We start from the raw sequence: 21,324 nt of genomic DNA, 5'->3' as shown, positions 1-21,324 counted from the left end.
ATCAATTCATTGTTCTCATTCTTGACCACTGTCATTCCACCCTTCTTTGTAAATACTTGCACTGGACTCACCCATGCACTATCAAATATTGGGTAAATCACTATCGCATCTAACCACTTTAGAACTTCTTTTCTCACCACTTCCTTCATTGTTGGATTTAATCTTCACTGAGCATCAATCGTTGGCTTAGCATCATCTTCCATAAAAATTTGATGCTTCACAATAGATGGGCTTATTCCCCTTATATCAGCTAGAGTCCATCCAATGGTCATCTTAAGAACTCGTAGCACCCTTAGTAACTTTTCTACCTCCACCTCAAAAAGAGATGAAGATACTATAATAGGAAGAGCCTCTTTTTCTCCAAGATACGCATAGCGTAGATGATCTGGTAAAGCCTTCAAATCTAGAACATGAGGCTTCTTAATGGAAGGAAGTGGTCTCTCAGGTCCTTGACCAAGTTCATCAAACCATTTCTCACTCAAAGGTCCATAAGATTTTATCCAATTCAAATAACCCACAACCTCCTTACAATCTTCTTCATCTACATCAACAACTGTAAGACTCAATTCAAGAGGATCTTGAACAAAATTTTGTCCCGCTACAACAGATCTATCACACCAACAAAATAGCAACTATCACTTTCCCTTGGATAAGTCATGGAATTTTGATTACATTGAATACTACCTCATCATCTTGTACTATTTACCATAATTCTCTTTTTTTGACATATATCAAAGCTTGCCCTATTGCTAAAAATGGTATCCCAAGAATAATTGGGACATTTGCCTCCTCCATGTCAAGAACAATAAAATATACTTGAAAGATAAACTTATCCACTATCACCAACACATCTTCAATAATACATCTTGGGAGCTTCACTAAACAATCTGTTATCTATAATTTCACTGTTGTGGGCCTTGCTTTACCTAACCCTAGTCTGCGAAATACTGACAACGACATCAAATTTATACTTGTCCCCTGATCACATAAAGCATGCTTGCATTCAAAATCCCTAATGGGGCCAGGTATGGTAAAGGTTTCCGGATCTCTTAACTTTTGTGGGAGCTTTCTTTGTAGAATGGCACTACACTCTTCTCTCAATGCTACGATTTCATAATATCCCATCTTCCTCTTATTAGACAGGATCTTTTTCATAAACATGACATAGCTAGGCATTCTTTCTAGTGCTTCAGCGAAAGGGATGTTAATATGTAACTTATTGAACACATCCAAAAACATTGCAAATTTTTTATCTTGATTTTGCTTATGTAGCCTCTGGGGATATGGGATTTTGATATGGTGCTCAATACTCACTGGTGGTACCATTTTTTTCTCTGGAAGGCCTTAGTAACCTTCTCTTCACTAGACTTATTTTTCTGTTGTGTCTTGTATAATTTGTTCCTAATTCATCTGCTCTGTATGATTGTTTCTTGACTCTTTATACTGTGTTCCACTCCTCAAGGTAATTTCTTGGCATTGTTCTTTAGGGTTTACCTCAGTAGTGCAAGAAAAATTTTCTTCAGCCTTGTCTGTGATTAAAGTAGCAAACTGACCAATCTGAGTCTCCAAACTTCTGATAGATGCGCTGGTTAAGGAAAAAAACTGGTTCAGCGCTTCAGGTTGTTTCATGGGTATTTGTTGTTGTGGTTGTCTATTATTGTGGTTGATAGGATCTAGGTGGAGGTTGTTGATAAGATTGCTGGAGTTGAGGGAAAGGATGATTGTTTTACGGAAGTGGGCACTATTATTGAGTGTGAGAAAAAGGTTGTTGTGTGGCTTGGTTATTCTTGCATTAAAATTTTGGGTGATCTTCCACCCTTGGTTGTATGACATTGTAAAGGGGTTATTGGCTAGCCTTTGGAAATTTCCTATGGTTGCACATCTTCCAATGGCATATTATTCATATTCACGGCAGGGCACTTATTTAATGGATGGATATTCCCACATGCCTCACATACATTATGTACTTGCATGGCTTGAGATGGGTTGCTCTGTTGTAACTATTTTGTTAAGGCTGCCACTTGAGTTGTAAGCATTGCGATAGCATCTAATTCGATCATACCAGCTACCTTCTTTGTTTGTCCCCTCTCAGTAGGCCAATTGTAGTTGTTCACGGCCATCTCTTCCAATAATTCATATGCTTTATTAGCACTCTTGCTCATGAATGCACCCCCTACTGCTTCATCAATTATGGTACAAGTAGTACCATTTAACTGTAATGACCCACTAATCTACACTATTTGGACCATTAACGAAACTATACATAAAACTTACATTTTTACGAAAATACCATAAATTTATTGAGTAACTTGTAAAATAAGAGTTACATACAAATAAATAGAATACTAAGAAGGATATGGGATCCCATTGTCTTTAAAAACAAAACATGATTTAAATGAAAAGAAGTACATAAGAAAATGCGGAAAATACATATAAAACCATAAAAATTAAAATGAGACTACATCCTCGAATCAAATAACGCTCGGCCCCTTGACTCCATTCACCATCGATACACATCCTCTAAGCGTCACGAATCTTTCCGCCTCTAAAGCTTATTTCCTGCACATAAACAGAAAGGAATGAGCCTAATGCCCAGCAAGGAAAAATCTAACACATAGTCATACAAATCAATTTCATAATAACGTAAAGACATATCATAACACATAATACACTTATTATAATGGCCATTATTACTTGGGGTCCCATAGACTAGACAAGCTTATGCCCATGAGATTAGTGGGGTCCTACCAGCTAAATAGGCATATGCCCACAATCTTTTTGGGGTCTTGTTAGTCAAATAGGGCATAAGCCCAAGCCTACAAACAAACACATTTATAACATATTCATAACATATCATAACATAACACATAAGATAACATAAACATAAACATATAGATTCTAGCCTATTTTCCTTACCAAAGTTACCGGGATATAATGGACTGAGTTGGGACTTTTGGAACACTCCTAAAACCATAATGAACAAGAGTGAGTTGAAAGAAGGAAAGAGATGAAAAGGAAATGAGAAGACTAAACCATTTGAGAGACATGCTTACCGAAACTTATGTGCTCAAGAACTTAGATTCCCTAACCAAAATAGAGATTAAGGTTAGAGATTGAGTAGAAGACTATGAGAAAGAAAATAACATAATACAGAAATGAACTAGAGTTTTGGTTACCTCAAAGACTTGAAAGACCAATCTACACCTCAACCGAAATACTATAGAACCTCACTTCCCAAAGTGTTTAATAAGCTTATGAAGTTTAAGCTTATGATTTTCCCAAACCAGGTATTTACACTCTCACACTCACTTAACACTAGCTAGCAGCTTCTGAACTTAGAGCAAAAGGTGAATAATGGCTGGGTACTAGGTCCTATTTATAGAGTTTGGAGATGAAAGGATCTTGATTTTACTTGAATAAAAATAATGGCTTTTCAGGTGAAAATCATTTGAATAATCGTTCAGCAGAGGCTGAAGACTCGTTCAAAAGATGCTGGACTGTTGAAGGAGTTTGAATGGCTGAAAGGAAATGAATTCAAAAGATTTTGAATTTATGCTGAAGGAGGCGATATATCGCTCCCTGTAGGCGATATATCGCCTGGGCCAGTATGCCCGAGGCGATCGTGCATCATTTCGTGTTTTCCGTATCTACGTGCTGCGACATATCGCCCCCTATAGCTGCGATATATCGGCACACGCTGACTATTTAAACACGAAATTACACATTTTTAGCTAAGTTTGAATGGAGTAAACAGCCTTGACTAAGCCCTCAACGTATTCAAAGCTGCTGACTGACCCTATAACATTCAAACTTTACTCCTTATTAAATTTAATCCTCAAAAATACTTAATCCTTAATCACGATTCGTAACATATGCTTAAAATCCTATTGGTTGATGTCTAAACCTTATAATATAATAAATATAATCCTTAATATCAGTCACATTAATCAAACTTAGGTTATACTTAATATTCTTATACTATAGATTAAACTTAGAAAATCTATAAGTACTACTATGAGTGTCCAAATAATTCCCGGTCTGAACCAAAAATCCACAGTTACATAGATAATACTAAACATACTATAATACTACTAAATAACTAACTAAGTAAAGTTCTTGGACTCTACAATTCTCCCCTACTAAAAAGAATTTCATCCTCGAAATTTACTTACCAAATAACTCCGGATACCGGCTCTGCATGTCCTCCTCCAACTCCCACGTTGCCTCGCGTTCAGAACTATTGCTCCATAGGATTTTGACTATAGGAAAGCTCTTGGACCGCAACTACTTCATCCCTCTATCTAGGATGCTAACTGGTCGTTCCTCGTAACTTAAATCTTTATGGAGCGCTATGGTATCGTACTTGAGGACGTGAGATGGGTCTGACACATATTTGCGTAGCATCGAAATGTGGAAGACGTTGTTACTATCGGCTAGTGCTGGTGGTAGGGCTAGTCTATATGCAACTGGTCCCACTTTTTCCAATATCTCAAAAGGACCTATGAATCGGGGAATGAGCTTGCCTTTCTTCCCGAACCGCTTGACACCCTTCATAGGAGATATCTTCAGGAAGACTTGATCTCCAACTTGAAACTCCACATTGCGTCGCTTGGTATCCGCATAGCTCTTCTGACGGCTTTGAGCAGCTAGCATACGCTGTCTAATAAGCGTTACTGCTTCCTGAGCTTGCCTAACAGCTTCGGGCCCTAGAAGCTGCCTTTCTCCTACCTCGTCCCAGTGCAACGGTGATCGGCACCTTCTTCCATATAGCAACTCATAAGGTGCCATTCCGATTGTCGACTGGTAGCTGTTGTTGTACGAGAACTCGATCAGTGGTAAGTACTTGTTCCACGATCCTCCGAAATCAAGTACACATGCGCGTAGCATATCCTCTAAGATCTGAATCGTACGCTCAGACTGCCCATCTGTCTGAGGATGGAAAGCTGTACTAAGGCTTAACTTAGTGCCCATAGCTTGCTGTAAGCTTCTCCAAAATCTTGACGTAAACACTGATCCTCTATCTGACACTATCGTCTTGGGTATTCCATGCAATCGTACAATCTCTTGGATGTAGATGTCTGCATATTGGTCTGCCGTATATGAAGTCTTAACAGGCAGAAAATGAGCCGACTTGGTTAGTCTATCTATGACTATCCAAGCGGAATCATGCTGCTTATTCGTCTTTGGCAGACCCGTCACGAAGTCCATGGCTATGTCGTCCCACTTCCATTCCGGTATGCTAAGCGGTTGCAATAATCCTGCAGGCCGCTGATGCTCCGCCTTCACTTGCTGGCATACAAGGCATTTAGATACATACTCCGCTATGTCCTTCTTCATCCTTGGCCACCAATAGACTGCCTTGATGTCATGAGTCATCTTGGTAGACCCTGGATGAACTGAGTATGGGGTGTTGTGCACTTCTTCTAGGATCGTCTTCTTAATACTTTGATTGTCTGGCACGCATACCCGATCCTTATATCTCAATAAACCTTGACTAGATATTGAGAAATCTGTAGTCTTGCTTTCTCTGACTGCATCCATGTGTGCTGCTAGGGTGTCGTCATGTCCCTGACCAATTCGTATGTCCTCTAGCAGATTCGATTGGATAGACAAGTTAGCCAGCTTGCCTACAATCACTTCTATTCCGGCATTGATAAGTTCTTGCTGTAGCGGCTTTTCAATTCCGGATAAGGTTGCTAAATTCCCATAGTTTTTCCGGCTGAGTGCATCGGCAACTACATTCTCTTTCCCTGGGTGGTATAGGATTTCGCAGTCGTAATCCTTTACCAACTCTAACCACCTGCGCTGCCTCATGTTAAGCTCCTTCTGCGTAAAGAAGTATTTTAAACTTTTGTGGTCCGTGTAAATCTCGCACCGTTCTCCATAAAGATAATGGCGCCAGATTTTTAACGCAAAGACCACCGCTGCCAACTCCATATCGTGAGTTGGATAGCGTTGTTCATACTCCTTTAACTGACGTGAGGCGTAGGCTATCACCTTGTCGTTTTGCATCAAAACGCATCCCAATCCTAGCTTTGATGTGTCGCAGTAGACAACGAACTTATCGTTGGGTGTTGGGACACTAAGTACTGGTGTTGAGCAAAGCTTATCCTTAAGTAACTGGAAGCTTTCCTCACACTTATCATTCCAGTTGTAAGCTTTCCTCACACCGCCCATCTGTCTGAGGATGGAAAGCTGTACTAAGGCTTAACTTAGTGCCCATAGCTTGCTGTAAGCTTCTCCAAAATCTTGACGTAAACACTGATCCTCTATCTGACACTATCGTCTTGGGTATTCCATGCAATCGTACAATCTCTTGGATGTAGATGTCTGCATATTGGTCTGCCGTATATGAAGTCTTAACAGGCAGAAAATGAGCCGACTTGGTTAGTCTATCTATGACTATCCAAGCGGAATCATGCTGCTTATTCGTCTTTGGCAGACCCGTCACGAAGTCCATGGCTATGTCGTCCCACTTCCATTCCGGTATGCTAAGCGGTTGCAATAATCCTGCAGGCCGCTGATGCTCCGCCTTCACTTGCTGGCATACAAGGCATTTAGATACATACTCCGCTATGTCCTTCTTCATCCTTGGCCACCAATAGACTGCCTTGATGTCATGAGTCATCTTGGTAGACCCTGGATGAACTGAGTATGGGGTGTTGTGCACTTCTTCTAGGATCGTCTTCTTAATACTTTGATTGTCTGGCACGCATACCCGATCCTTATATCTCAATAAACCTTGACTAGATATTGAGAAATCTGTAGTCTTGCTTTCTCTGACTGCATCCATGTGTGCTGCTAGGGTGTCGTCATGTCCCTGACCAATTCGTATGTCCTCTAGCAGATTCGATTGGATAGACAACTTAGCCAGCTTGCCTACAATCACTTCTATTCCGGCATTGATAAGTTCTTGCTGTAGCGGCTTTTCAATTCCGGATAAGGTTGCTAAATTCCCATAGTTTTTCCGGCTGAGTGCATCGGCAACTACATTCTCTTTCCCTGGGTGGTATAGGATTTCGCAGTCGTAATCCTTTACCAACTCTAACCACCTGCGCTGCCTCATGTTAAGCTCCTTCTGCGTAAAGAAGTATTTTAAACTTTTGTGGTCCGTGTAAATCTCGCACCGTTCTCCATAAAGATAATGGCGCCAGATTTTTAACGCAAAGACCACCGCTGCCAACTCCATATCGTGAGTTGGATAGCGTTGTTCATACTCCTTTAACTGACGTGAGGCGTAGGCTATCACCTTGTCGTTTTGCATCAAAACGCATCCCAATCCTAGCTTTGATGTGTCGCAGTAGACAACGAACTTATCGTTGGGTGTTGGGACACTAAGTACTGGTGTTGAGCAAAGCTTATCCTTAAGTAACTGGAAGCTTTCCTCACACTTATCATTCCAGTTAAACTTTTGTTGCTTCCGGGTCAGGTTGGTGAGTGGAGTGGCTATCTTAGAAAAGCCCTCTACAAACTTTCTATAGTAACCTGCTAGCCCTAAGAAGCTTCTTACTTCTGACGCGTTCTTTGGTCTAGGCCAATCCTTCACGGCCTCTACCTTCGATGGATCTACTGCAACTCCGTCTTTCGATATGATGTGCCCGAGGAACGCCACTTGTGAGAGCCAAAACTCGCATTTCTTGAACTTCGCGTAGAGTTGGTGCTCCTTCAATCGCGTCAAAATCATCCTTAAGTGTTCCTCGTGCTCCGCTTCATCCTTGGAGTAAATTAAAATGTCGTCGATGAACACAATGACGAATTTATCCAAGTAGTCTTTGAAGACCCTATTCATTAAATCCATAAACGCGGCTGGTGCGTTAGTAAGACCAAAAGACATAACCAAGAACTCGTAGTGTCCATATCGAGTCCTAAAGGCTGTCTTAGGAATATCTTCTCCCTTTACCTTGAGCTGGTGATACCCGGACCGTAAATCGATCTTAGAGAATACAGTCGCACCTCGGAGTTGATCAAACAAATCATCAATCCGAGGTAGCGGGTATTTTTTCTTAATTGTTACTTTATTCAGCTCACGGTAGTCTATGCACATGCGCATACTTCCGTCCTTCTTCTTCACGAATAGTACCGGAGCTCCCCATGGTGAATGGCTTGGCCTAATGAAACCCAAGTCTAGGAGTTCTTGTAGCTGCGTCTTTAACTCCTTGAGTTCCGTAGGTGCCATCCGGTATGGTGCCTTAGAGATAGGCTCGGTGCCCGGTACTAATTCTATTGTGAAGTCTATTTCTCGATTTGGCGGCAATCCTGGCAAGTCATCGGGAAATACCTCTGGAAATTCTTGTATAACCCGAACATCTCCAACTTTAAGTGATGTCTCCTTCTCCATGTTCGTGATGCTGGCTAGGAATGCTTGGCATCCTTTCTCCGTCATTCTCTGAGCTTTGAGAGATGACACTAATGGGGTGCATAGTCCTGAAGCTTGTCCCATGAAACATAGTTTCTGGCCGTCAGGAGTATCGAATGTCACCTTCTTGCGTCTGCAGTTGATTGTTGCGCCATGCGGTGCTAGCTAATCCATGCCTAGTATGATATCGAAGTCTTTTATCACTAGCTCTATCAGGTCTCCTTCTAGTTCCTTGTCCTCAATCTTGATTGGTACGCCTCGTACAATTCGTGATGATAGAACTACTTTGCCCGAAGGCAACTCGGTTACAAACCTAGTTCTAAATCTTTCACTAGGTTTGTCTAGTTTATCTATCCTAACGAAATATACGAATGAGTGGCTCCCGAATCAAATAATGCATGACATAATTTATTGAGGATGGAAATCTGACCTGTGACCACCTTGTTGCTAGCATCCGCCTCTCCTTGGGTTAAAGCAAAAACCCGAGCAGGAACCATCTTTTCATCCTTCTTTCCTTCTGGCTTTTGCTGAGGACAATCTTTCATGCGATGCCCCTCTTGACCACAATTGAAACACTCCTTGGTGTTGGCACGACATTCTCCGGGGTGCTTCTTCTGACATTTGGCACATGGCGGGTATTCCACGTAGCCCGACCTATTTCCCCCATTATTTGGTCGTGCCCTTTTCTTACTATCGGCTTGCTTGTTGTCAGGATACCTTCTCTTCTGTCAGTTACCGTTGTTGTTGGACTGATTGTTGTCGCTATTGCTAGACTGATTGTTGTTCCGACTGGCCTGAGGTTGGCTCTGCTGTCTGGGTTCAGGCTTGCTGGCTTCTTCTTTGCTCACGTTGGCCTGCAACCTTTCTACTTCAATTGTCGTCTCAAGAACGTCGGCATATGAAGTGTTTCCCGGGTTCGCTAGTTTTACCCCCATCTCGATCTTTGGTCGGAGTCCTCTCACGAATTTGTTAACCCTCAGATAATTGGTTGGAACTAACTCTGCCGTGAACTTGGCCAAGCGGTCAAACTGACGAGCATATTCCGCCACTGTTAAATTCCCTTGCTTCAGATTGGTGAACTCCTCAACTCTCGTAGCAAGTACCGCTGAATTGTAGTACTTCTTGTGGAAGAGCTCCACAAATCGGGTCCACGTCATGGTGGCAGCATTGTGGGATTGCTGGACCAAATCCCACCATATCCTGGCATCTTTCTTGAGTAAAGACGAGACGCAGGATATGCGGTCCGCATTACTGAGGTTCATGTGGGCTAGGATCGGCTCCACATTTCTTAGCCATTCTTCTGCTTCAAAGGGGTCCGTAGTCCCTTCGAAGTTCGGAGCGTGCTGCTTGCGGAACCTTTCGTACACTGGCTCCATGTGCTGCACAGGATATGGAGCGTAATTTGTCATAGGCCATCCCCCATATGGACCAACTTGTTGGGGTGCTGGGGCCATTTGCTGTGGCTGCGGCTGCGGCTGTGGCGGAGGCTGAGGCTGAGATTGAGCCTGTTGGCGCTGTTGCTGTAGAAGTTCCTCGACTTGTTGTCACAGTCTGGCAATCTCTGCAGTGTTGTCAGCTGGCTGTGCCGGCGCGTTGCGGCGAGCAGTAGCACGTACTCCCCTTTGGCGAACTGTTGGAACTGCATTGGTCGCTGGAACATCGTTAGCGGCGTTTCCGTTGGTGCGTGCGGATCTTCGGAGAGACATCATAGCAAAGTTCTAACAGTTGAAAGAAACATGTTAGAACTTTTCCTAATAGGCTCTAAGGCAAAAACTTATGCTAAAACAAACATATCTCGGACCTATTCATTATGAATTTTTATGAAAAATTATATAGGTCTTTATTTATTTTTAGAGTGGGCTTCTATACTTAAAAAAAAAAGTCATCTTTATTTTCTAAGTGTGTTTCTAATCATCCTATATGACTTAATTCTCAAGCTCGAAACTTATCTTTGTTCCAAAGTTAACCATATTGAGGGAGGGCTGGGATCAGTAAAATCGTTCCCACTACTATGGCCCCCTAACTCTCAATAAGGAAGCTAGGTTCATTGATTTGTATCCACCCTCACCGAACTTAGTCATTATTCATTTTATTTAGTATTTATTATGATTGCGAAAATAAAATCAAACTCACACATGATATTCAAATAGCATGTTTATTCATTTGGAAAACAATTTCACTTATTACAATCAAAAGTAAATAAAACAAACACTAAAAACTTCTAATCTAAAAATCGGGATCTTCTACATCCGATCCGTCATCTAACATATCATCATCTATTTGCTCATAATCATCATTATCATGTGCATCGAAACGTCCTATAGGAAGGTTGGTGAGAATCCTACTCTTTTGCTCATTGGTGAATTGAAACTCAAATTTTGCGGTAAACCTAACCAAGAGGAAATAGTATCTCATTGCTAATGGTAATTCATCCTCCTCACGCATTTCTTCCCATATTTCTTCTAAAGCTGCTATTACAGGATGGAAATCTTTAAACAACCTAATTACTAATACAAATTGTTCCGTTGATCTTAGCATTATTTGTTTAGCCTCTTGAAGGCCACCTATCTCTTGGTGAAACAAAAGCAACCTTCGAGTAATCCTTTCTACGGCTCCTACGGTGTTTCTTGGCTCCCTTATTCTTTTTAAAGCCTTAATGGCTCGTATATCTTGGTAGGTTAAAGCTCCGTTCATTCTTAACTGAAACATAAACACTGAAGTTGTTAGCTATATACATAAGTAAGGTAACTTGTAACTTAAATACTTACTTGGCGGTCCGATTCGGAGCTTTGAGCGTGTGTATCGAGGAGAACTTCATGCGAAGGAACTGTTTCTCTGATACCAACTGTAATGACCCACTAATCTAGACTATTTGGACCATTAACGAAACTATACATAAAACTTACATTTTTACGAAAATACCATAAATTTATTGAGTAACTTGTAAAATAAGAGTTACTTACAAATAAATAGAATACTAAGAAGGATATGGGATCCCATTGTCTTTAAAAACAAAACATGATTTAAATGAAAAGAATTACATAAGAAAATGCGGAAAATACATATAAAACCATAAAAATTAAAATGAGACTACATCCTCGAATCAAATAACGCTCGGCCCCTTGACTCCATTCACCATCGATACACATCCTCTAAGCGTCACGAAACTTTCCGCCTCTAAAGCTTATTTCCTGCACATAAACAGAAAGGAATGAGCCTAATTCCCAGCAAGGAAAAATCTAACACATAGTCATACAAATCAATTTCATAATAACGTAAAGACATATCATAACACATAATACACTTATTATAATTGCCATTATTACTTGGGGTCCCATAGACTAGACAAGCTTATGCCCATGAGATTAGTGGGGTCCTACCAGCTAAATAGGCATATGCCCACAATCTTTTTGGGGTCTTGTTAGTCAAATAGGGCATAAGCCCAAGCCTACAAACAAACACATTTATAACATATTCATAACATATCATAACATAACACATAAGATAACATAAACATAAACATATAGATTCTAGCATATTTTCCTTACCAAAGTTACCGGGATATAATGGACTGAGTTGGGACTTTTGGAACACTCCTAAAACCATAATGAACAAGAGTGAGTTGAAAGAAGGAAAGAGATGAAAAGGAAATGAGAAGACTAAACCATTTGAGAGACATGCTTACCGAAACATATGTGCTCAAGAACTTAGATTCCCTAACCAAAATAAAGATTAAGGTTAGAGATTGAGTAGAAAACTATGAGAAAGAAAATAACATAATACAGAAATGAACTAGAGTTTTGGTTACCTCAAAGACTTGAAAGACCAATCTACACCTCAACCGAAATACTATAGAACCTCACTTCCCAAAGTGTTTAATAAGCTTATGAAGTTTAAGCTTATGATTTTCCCAAACCAGGTGTTTACACTCTCACACTCACTTAACACTAGCTAGCAGCTTCTGAACTTAGAGCAAAAGGTGAATAATGGCTGGGTACTAGGTCCTATTTATAGAGTTTTGAGATGAAAGGATCTTGATTTTACTTGAATAAAAATAATGGCTTTTTAGGGGAAAATCATTTGAATAATCGTTCAGCAGAGGCTGAAGACTCGTTCAAAAGATGTTGGATTGTTGAAGGAGTTTGAATGGCTGAAAGGAAATGAATTCAAAAGATTTTGAATTTATGCTGAAGGAGGCGATATATCGCCCCCTGTAGGCGATATATCGCCTGGGCCAGTATGCCCGAGGCGACCGTGCATCGTTTCGTGTTTTCCGTATCTACGTGCTGCGATATATCGCCCCCTATAGCTGCGATATATCGGCACACGCTGACTATTTAAACACGAAATTACACATTTTTAGCTAAGTTTGAATGGAGTAAACAGCCTTGACTAAGCCCTCAACGTATTCAAAGCTGCTGACTGACCCTATAACATTCAAACTTTACTCCTTATTAAATTTAATCCTCAAAAATACTTAATCCTTAATCACCATTCATAACATGTGCTTAAAATCCTATTGGTTGATGTCTAAACCTTATACTATAATAAATATAATCCTTAATATCAGTCACATTAATCAAACCTTAGGTTATTCTTAATGTTCTTAAACTATAGATTAAACTTAGAAAATCTATAAGTACTACTGTGAGTGTCCAAATAATTCCCGGTCTGAACCAAAAATCCACAGTTACATAGATAATACTAAACATACTATAATACTACTAAATAACTAGCTAAGTAAAGTTCTTGGACTCTACATTAACCCATTGTAAATAAGAATCCGTTAACACTCTAAATAAGAATTTAGTTCATGATAAACATAGTCAAATGAATTAAACTATGGATAGACATCTCTACAATAGAAAGTAAAAAAAGAAGAAAAATGATAAAAACTAGTACATCTTCAATCCCTTACCTCCACAAAGTGTTTACTTGAATCTCTGCTCCGTGGTTTTTTTTTTCAAAAATCATCATAATGATTCTCATATAGTTTCTTGTTTGTTAAATGTGAAATTCCACTTTTTCCCATACTTAAAATGCCCAAATTGACAATCTGACCGACTAAAGCGTCACGACTCATTTCCGATATTGAGAATTTGTCTCGCCTCTACCTCGACAAGCATTGTGGCCCTTAAGGTGGTGCGCCATGGCTCTATTTCCCAAAAACATAGCATCGCGGCCCTTACATCCTAGAATTTTCGTCATCTCTGTCTAACACAACGTCGCGGCCCTTAAGCTATATCCCGAGGGTCAAAAGTCCTTTCTTCACCAAAATTACTCATTTCGATCCCAAACATGGTATCAGCCATCAATCATCTTCGCCATATGTCTCCTACCATAGAATCACCCAAAAACCACCATAAATTGGTCAATTTTTCCATATATCCATAGATCCTGCAACATTAACAAACACAAGCAACAAATGCGTCATACTGCACAAACATTACTAAATAAGCTCAAAAATTCCCTAAAACAACTCTGTAAAACATTACAAAATCTACACTATCAACCATGGATCCATGACCCCAAGCTACAATAAGTTCTCATTAGTTTATTTATGGTAATAAATTATCTCACAACTTATTAATTCATAGTGACTCCACTATAGACTCGGAATTGGACTCTTGAACTCACGGAATACATTTTCCGAACCACAAATATGTTATCCATTGTCATAACCATTACAGACAGTCAATCCTCTATCGATGACTTACTAACGAGCTGGGTGAAAATTACCTTTTTACCCCTCATCAGTAATTTATCTTTAACTCCCACTAAGTTCTTTATAAATGATATTTCTGTGAACTTAATCATAGAAATGAGATCTCAATCATTCAAATTTTTGAACTAAGCAATTATGGAAATCATCATTTAACTTTTCATACAGAAGTTATAGATTTCATATCAATGAATAATACGCCCACTCAATCACACTACCAAATCTCCAAGATGTAAGTAAAGGCTAGATCGTAAGGTAAGTTGGTAACAAACTAGTCAAAAGATTTAAATAATATAATTAGCATAATAATATCACTCAGAATGAAGATCGACCTTTAAACGTTGTGACATTGATTAAATTCAATAACAACGATACTTATTTATCTATCAATAATCAATGGTGGTCCTACTCAAATGTAACCAAATACATCTGAACTTATCTATTTGGTTAATGCCTCGAACAAGACATCACACACCAACTGTGTAAGTAAATCATATCGTAGATTACCAATAAGTGAAAATCCAATGCACTGATTTAAACTTACGACTCATTCTTATGAACATATAATTACAACTATAATCTACTGTGACCTACTCACTATAATTTTAACCATCCATATGTTCGAGATTTTTTGAATCATTGTATTAATTGAATAAATGCATAATAAAACAGTCAAACAGTATGATTGAATAATCAAAGTGATTTCTAGTCCTATTATTGATAATAAAAATGTATTATATGAGAAATATGGTTTTATTAAAGGCATAACACACAACAAATTCCCACTTGCCCTTTTAAAATAAATGGGACATGTTTCTCAAACCCATTCCCTCTACATGCCCCACGAAAATGCTCTCTCCCAAAGTCTTGGTAAAGGGATCTACCCGATTTTCTTCCGACGCTATCTTCATCACCTTGACATCACCCCTGGCCACATATTCCCTAATGATGTGGTATGTTCTCTCTATATGCTTTCCTCTATTATGGTTTTGACGTTCTTTCGACTTCCCTATAGCCCCATTATTGTCACAATACAATATGAGTGGTTTATCCATTTTTGGAATAATAGAGAGATCTATGTAGAACTTTTTCAGTCAGACTATTTTCTTGTCGCCTCAGACGTAACTATGTGTTCAACCTCCATGGTGGAATATGAAATGGCAGATTGCTTAGCACTTCTCCATATCACACCAGCATCCCTACGAGTAAATATCATTCCCGAATTAGAATTCCTATCATCGACATCTGTCTAAAATTTGGAATCATTGTAGCCTATCGGGTTCAATGAACCACCCAAATAGACCAGCATAAAATCCTTTGTCCTTCGTAGATACTTCAGCATGTGCTTGATCGCTGCCCAATGTTCTCTACTAGAATTTTACTTGTACTTACTTACAACTCCCACTACATAGCAGATGTCCGGTCTAGTGCATATCATAACATACTTAGACTTCCAACTATAGATGCATAAGGAATCTATTTCCTCTTTTCTTCCTCTTAAGGAGTATCTTATCTATGTACGCTGCTTGAGATAGCGCCAACATCTTCTTCTTCCTCTCCTGAATGATCTGGATACTGAGAGCATAACTAGCTTCACCCAAATCTTTCATCTGAAATTTGGTCTCGAGCCAAACCTTTAGGTTGGATAATTTCTTGACAGTGTTGCCAATGAACAAGTTGTCATCTACCTAAAGCACCAAGAACATTATCACGTCATTTTTCCTTTAGTTTGTAAACATAAGATTCATCGACATTATGCTCAAAACCATATGTCCTAATTACTTCATTAAACCTTAAGTTCTAGGAGCATGAAGCTTGTTTAAGTCCAGAAATGGATCTACTGATACGAACCACGCCAACAAGTGTGACGAAACCCGACACCAAATATGGAACAGCCACCAAGAACACACGAGATTGGAATGGAACCGCGACCCAATGCTTAGCCAAGCACGAACCTTGGTATGAGGAAGACGCCACAAACGGGGATGGAATCCGTTTGATAAGTCAGGATGAACGCCACAAGGAATCTCCTTGATAAGTTCAAAAGTTTCTTCAAGAACTCAAGAAGAAATAAACTCACAATTTCATTCAACATAATCTGATTTTTCACATTGTTTTGGCAGTCCTTATAAGGACGAAAATTACATGAAAACAAGACCCTTGGTCTTCCTAATGAAACCGAAAAATTAAGGACAGCCCCTTTGTCTTCCTAATGAAAACCGAAATAAAAGACAAGCCTTTTGTCTTCCTCATGAAAACCGAAAATTAAAGACAAAAGGACTATTGGACTCACACAAGTCAAATGTTTGACTTATCACAAATTAAACAAAGACTAAAAAACGTGACTAAAAATAAAAAGACTCATTAAGCTCCTAAACTCAGTAAACTTTGATGAGTAAGACAAGTCTTTGTTCTCCTTCAATGTTGACCACGGTCTCCTCTTGTTTTAGGACTTTGTGGACTAGGCTGTTAAGTTCTTCCTTGAATCTCTTGGCTCGTGCCCTCGTCACTGGACCAACTGGAACTTGACTTGATACTTGGGTCTTGGTGTCCTCATCATTCCCCCCCTCTTTAGAAGGATTTGACCTCAAATCGTCACCTGCATCAAAAGGACTCAAATCAGAAACATTAAAAGTAGCACTAACATTATACTCACCTGGTAAATCGAGTCTGTAGGCATTGTCATTGATCCTTTCAAGTACTTGAAATGGACCATCTCCTCGAGGTAGCAATTTTGAACGCCTTTGTGTTGGGAATCTCTCTTTCCTCATGTGTAACCATACCCAATCACCGGGCTCAAAAACCTGCTTATGACGACCCTTGTTAGCTTGCTTAATGTATTGTTCAGTCCTTCTCTCTATGTTGAGTCGCGCCCTCTCATGGATTTTCTTCACAAATTCTGCCTTCTTCTCGCCATCTAAATTCAAATGCTCAGAAACAGGTAAAGGTGATAAATCCAAAGGAGTTAGAGGATTAAAACCATAAACAATTTCAAATGGTGAAAATTTAGTAGCAGAATGCATTGAACGATTATAAGCAAACTCAACATGTGGCAAACAATCTTCCCAAGTCTTAATATTTTTACTTATGATAGCCCTCAACAAGGTGGATAGGGTCCTATTAACTACTTCTGTTTGACCATCGGTTTGAGGGTGACAAGTAGTAGAAAATAATAGTTTTGTCCCAAGTTTTCCCCACAATGTTTTCCAAAAATAGCTTAAGAACTTGGCATCCCTATCTGATACAATTGTTCTAGGCATACCATGTAATCTCACAATCTCCCTAAAGAACAAATCTGCAACGTTAGAGGCATCATCAGTTTTATGACAAGGAATAAAATGAGCCATCTTAGAGAATCTGTCTACAACCACAAAGATTGAATCCCTCCCACGCTTACTTCTAGGTAAACCCAACACAAAATCCATTGAAATGTCAACCCATGGTGAACTAGGGATAGGTAGGGGTGTGTAAAGGCCATTTGGCTGAACTCTTGATTTAGCTTGCCTACAAGTGACACACCTACCACAAATTCGCTCAACATCTCGTTTCATGTGGGGCCAAAAGAAGTGCTCTTGCAACATAGCTATGGTTTTAGCAACTCCAAAATGTCCCATCAACCCTCCCCCGTGGGACTCTCTAACTAGCAAATCTCTCAAAGAACAATTAGGTACACACAACCTATGCTCCCTAAACAAGAAACCCTCATGCCTATAAAATTTTCCTTCAGCAGATTTTTCACAAACACCATAAATTTCCCCAAAATCATGGTCAGCAGAATACAGCTCCTTGATGTGTTCAAACCCAAGTAATTTAGCATCAAGAGTGGAGATTAGGGCATACCTGCGAGAAAGGGCATCAGCAACCACATTCTCCTTACCTTGTTTATAGCGAATGACATAAGGAAATGTCTCAATGAACTCAACCCATCTTGCATGTCTCTTGTTGAGCTTGTGTTGGCCTTTCAAATGTTTCAAGGATTCATGATCTGTGCGAATCACAAACTCCTTTGGCCACAAGTAGTGCTGCCATGTTTCTAAAGCACGCACTAGTGCATACAATTCTTTGTCATAGGTGGGGTAATTGAGGGCAGCCCCACTTAGCTTTTCGCTAAAGTATGCAAGTGGTCTCCCATCCTGCATAAGAACAGCGCCAATACCTATTCCAGAAGCATCACATTCAACTTCAAAAGTGTTAGAAAAGTTAGGCAAAGCAAGTAAAGGAGCATGAGTAAGCTTGTATTTCAGTAGCTGAAATGCCTCCTCTTGAGCTTCGCCCCATTTAAATATCACATTCTTTTTGATAACTTCTGTAAGTGGTGCGGCGATAGTGCTAAAATTTTTCACAAACCTCCTGTAGAAGCTAGCAAGTCCATGAAAACTTCTAACATTACCTATAGTTGTAGGGGTCGGCCACTCTTGGATAGCTTTGATCTTTTCTTCATCCACCTGAATACCTGTAGCACTTACAACAAAGCCTAGGAAAACAAGCTTATCGGTGCAGAAAGTACACTTACTGAGGTTAGCATATAAACTCTGTTTCCTAAGAACATCCAAAACAGAATGCAAATGCAAAACATGGTCATGCAAATTCTTACTATAAATAAGAATATCATCAAAATACACAACCACAAATTTTCCAATGAAAGCACGCAATACATGATTCATTAAGCGCATGAAAGTGCTAGGTGCATTAGTTAGTCCAAAAGGCATGACTAACCACTCATACAATCCATGTTTAGTTTTAAAAGCAGTTTTCCACTCATCCCCTTCTTTCATACGTATCTGGTGATACCCACTTTTAAGATCAATTTTGGAAAACACACAAGAACCATGCAATTCATCTAACATGTCATCTAAACGAGGAATGGGATGTCGATATTTTACCGTTATATTGTTGATGGCTCGACAGTCAACACACATCCTCCATGTTCCATCCTTCTTGGGAACTAGAATCACTGGAACAGCACAAGGGCTCATGCTTTCTCTCACATGCCCTTTCTCCATCAATTCTTCAATTTGCCTTTGCAATTCCTTTGTTTCATCAGGATTACTTCTGTAGGCTGGTCGGTTTGGGATGGAAACACCTGGAACAAAATCAATTTGATGTTCTATTCCTCGAACAGGTGGCAATCCATGTGGTACTTTCTCAGGAAACACATCCTCAAATTCCTGCAAAATAGACACAACAACACTTGGCAGCGAAGAATCAAGTTGGTTAGTATTTAAAAGAGCCTCCTTATACATGAGTAAAATCATGGGCTGTTTTGTACACAATGCTCTCTTAACCTCACTTTTTTTTGCATAAAAATTATTTTGTTTTCTCTCACTTGATTCCACACTTTTCTCTCTTTGTCTCTCTTTTTCCTTACTCTCATTCATCTTTTCACTCTCTTTGTGCTCACTCATTTTCTTTTTGTCACTCAATTTTTGCAACCTCACTTGATCTTCATACACTTGCTTTGGTGTCAAAGGCGCTAGAGTGATTGTTCGTTGACGGAATGTGAATGAATACTTGTTGGTGAAGCCGTCATGCTGCACCCGCCGATCAAATTGCCAAGGCCTTCCTAGAAGGAGGTGTCCAGCTTGCATGGGAACCACATCACACAACACCTCATCTTCATACTTGCCAATTCGAAATGAGACTAGCACCTGTTTTGTAACCCTCACTTCACCACTATCATTCAGCCATTGCAATTTGTATGGACAAGGATGCCTAAGCGTTGTAAGCCCCAGCTTGGCAACCATGGAAGCACTAGCAACATTAGTACAACTACCTCCATCAATAATGACACTACATACCTTGTCTCTCACATGACAACGAGTGTGAAAGATGTTCTCTCGCTGCACCTCTTCTTCCTCTTCTTTTGCTTGCAAATTCAGGACTCGCCTTGTGACTAGTGCAAGCATCTCACCAGATTCTGGTCCATACTCATTGTCAGAAGCATCTTCCAAAGGTGGCATGTCAGCAAGATCATCTTCATCTTCAGAATCTATCTCTCCACTTTCTCGAATCACCATGACTCTCTTGTTTGGACACTGGCTAGCTATGTGTCCTCGCCCCTGACATTTGAAACACCTTATCTCACTAGAATGAGACTTAGTAGGAGTTGTTTTACCTTGAGGTGGTGTGGCTGTGGTGGCTGGTTTTGGTGTAGATGATGAAGTGGGTTGGTCTTCTTTCTTTGGATAGTTCGACCTCCAAGGTGTTGTACTTGGATTGTGTGGGCTCGGTCTTGACCTCGAACTTGAACTACCCTTCTTGAGCTGCCTCTCCACTTTGATTGCCATATGAACCAAATCCTCCAATTCCACATAATGGTGTAGCTCGATTGGGTCAGCAATCTCTCGGTTCAACCCATTCAAAAACCTTGCCATGGTTGCCTCCCGATCCTCTTCAACATTGGCTCTAATCATAGCCATCTCCATCTCCTTGTAATACTCATCAACACTCTTGGAACCTTGACGAAGGCCCTGCAACTTAAGGTATAGATCTCGATAATAATGAGGTGGTACAAACCGTCGCCTCATCACCCTCTTCATTGCCTCCCATGTGTCAATAGGACGATCTCCACTCCGCCTCCTGTTGATGCACAACTGATCCCACCAAACAATAGCATAATCAGTAAACTCAATGGCAGCTAGTTTTACCTTCTTCATGTCGGAGTAGTTGTGACAATCAAAAACTAACTCCATCTTCTTTTCCCACTCAAGGTATGCCTCAGGATCGCTCTTCCCCTGAAATGCTGGAATTCTCATCTTTATATTTCCTAAATAATCATCTACCTGGTTCCTAGCTTCTCTATCCCGACCATACCTCCTATGGTTACCCGTCGACATCCTATCAAACTCATCATCAGAAACTAACCCTTCCAAATCCCCTTCATTCTCATCCTCCCTTTGGTACATCCTATTCCTCCGTGGCCTCCGTTGTGTTCCCTCTTCTACCCTATCCAACCTCTCATGTATCTGCTCACACTCCGCCCTCATCATCCTTCGCATCTCCCCGATTAATGCTTGCATTTGTAGATTCGGAACCTCAGGTGGCGGATTATCATTGCTTGCATCTTTCTCTGGATTTTGTGACATGATAGAGAATCTGCAAAACAATAAGGTTAGACAATTATAGAAAGGACCTCGCTGCACTCCCTCACGTGTTTCACTCAAAGAAAATGGTCACTCAAGTACACTCGTGTTTGCACTCAATGATGGCTTTTACCCTCAAATAAGCTCACACCTCTGCCTTTTTC

At 40.1% G+C, this 21,324-nt stretch overlaps 1 protein-coding gene across 1 annotated transcript; it reads right to left on the bottom strand.

The window, feature by feature from the left end:
* Window positions 1-2,000: 2,000 nt before the first annotated feature.
* LOC133814872 (uncharacterized) lies at window positions 2,001-20,889 on the bottom strand. Its single transcript, XM_062247780.1, has 8 exons — window positions 19,616-20,889; window positions 18,994-19,246; window positions 17,919-18,552; window positions 17,018-17,786; window positions 16,745-16,882; window positions 15,621-15,766; window positions 13,696-13,753; window positions 2,001-2,231 (listed from the first exon to the last, which is right to left on the bottom strand). Exons 1-8 carry the CDS (start codon window positions 20,831-20,833, stop codon window positions 2,001-2,003), a joined length of 3,447 nt encoding a protein of 1,148 aa, XP_062103764.1. The 5' UTR covers window positions 20,834-20,889.
* Between the last annotated feature and the right edge of the window lie 435 nt (window positions 20,890-21,324).

Source organism: Humulus lupulus, chromosome 2, assembly GCF_963169125.1.
Source record: "Humulus lupulus chromosome 2, drHumLupu1.1, whole genome shotgun sequence".
In the NCBI taxonomy this organism is placed as follows: domain Eukaryota; kingdom Viridiplantae; phylum Streptophyta; class Magnoliopsida; order Rosales; family Cannabaceae; genus Humulus; species Humulus lupulus.
The sequence above is the reverse complement of the archived record's forward strand: the minus strand, read 5'-3'. Positions and strand labels throughout refer to the sequence as shown.

Bases quoted from the DNA above. Each gene is read 5' to 3' on its own strand.
- LOC133814872 (XM_062247780.1), bottom strand. From the start codon at position 20,833: ATGAGAATTCCAGCATTTCAGGGGAAGAGCGATCCTGAGGCATACCTT. The intron at 18,553-18,993 runs GTGTTGACTGTC...TTGTTTTCCTAG, and splicing joins GGATGGAACATGGAGGATGT to GCTTTGTTGTAAGTGCTACA. The intron at 15,767-16,744 runs GATTTACCAGGT...TTGGTGCTTTAG, and splicing joins ATGACAATGCCTACAGACTC to GTAGATGACAACTTGTTCAT.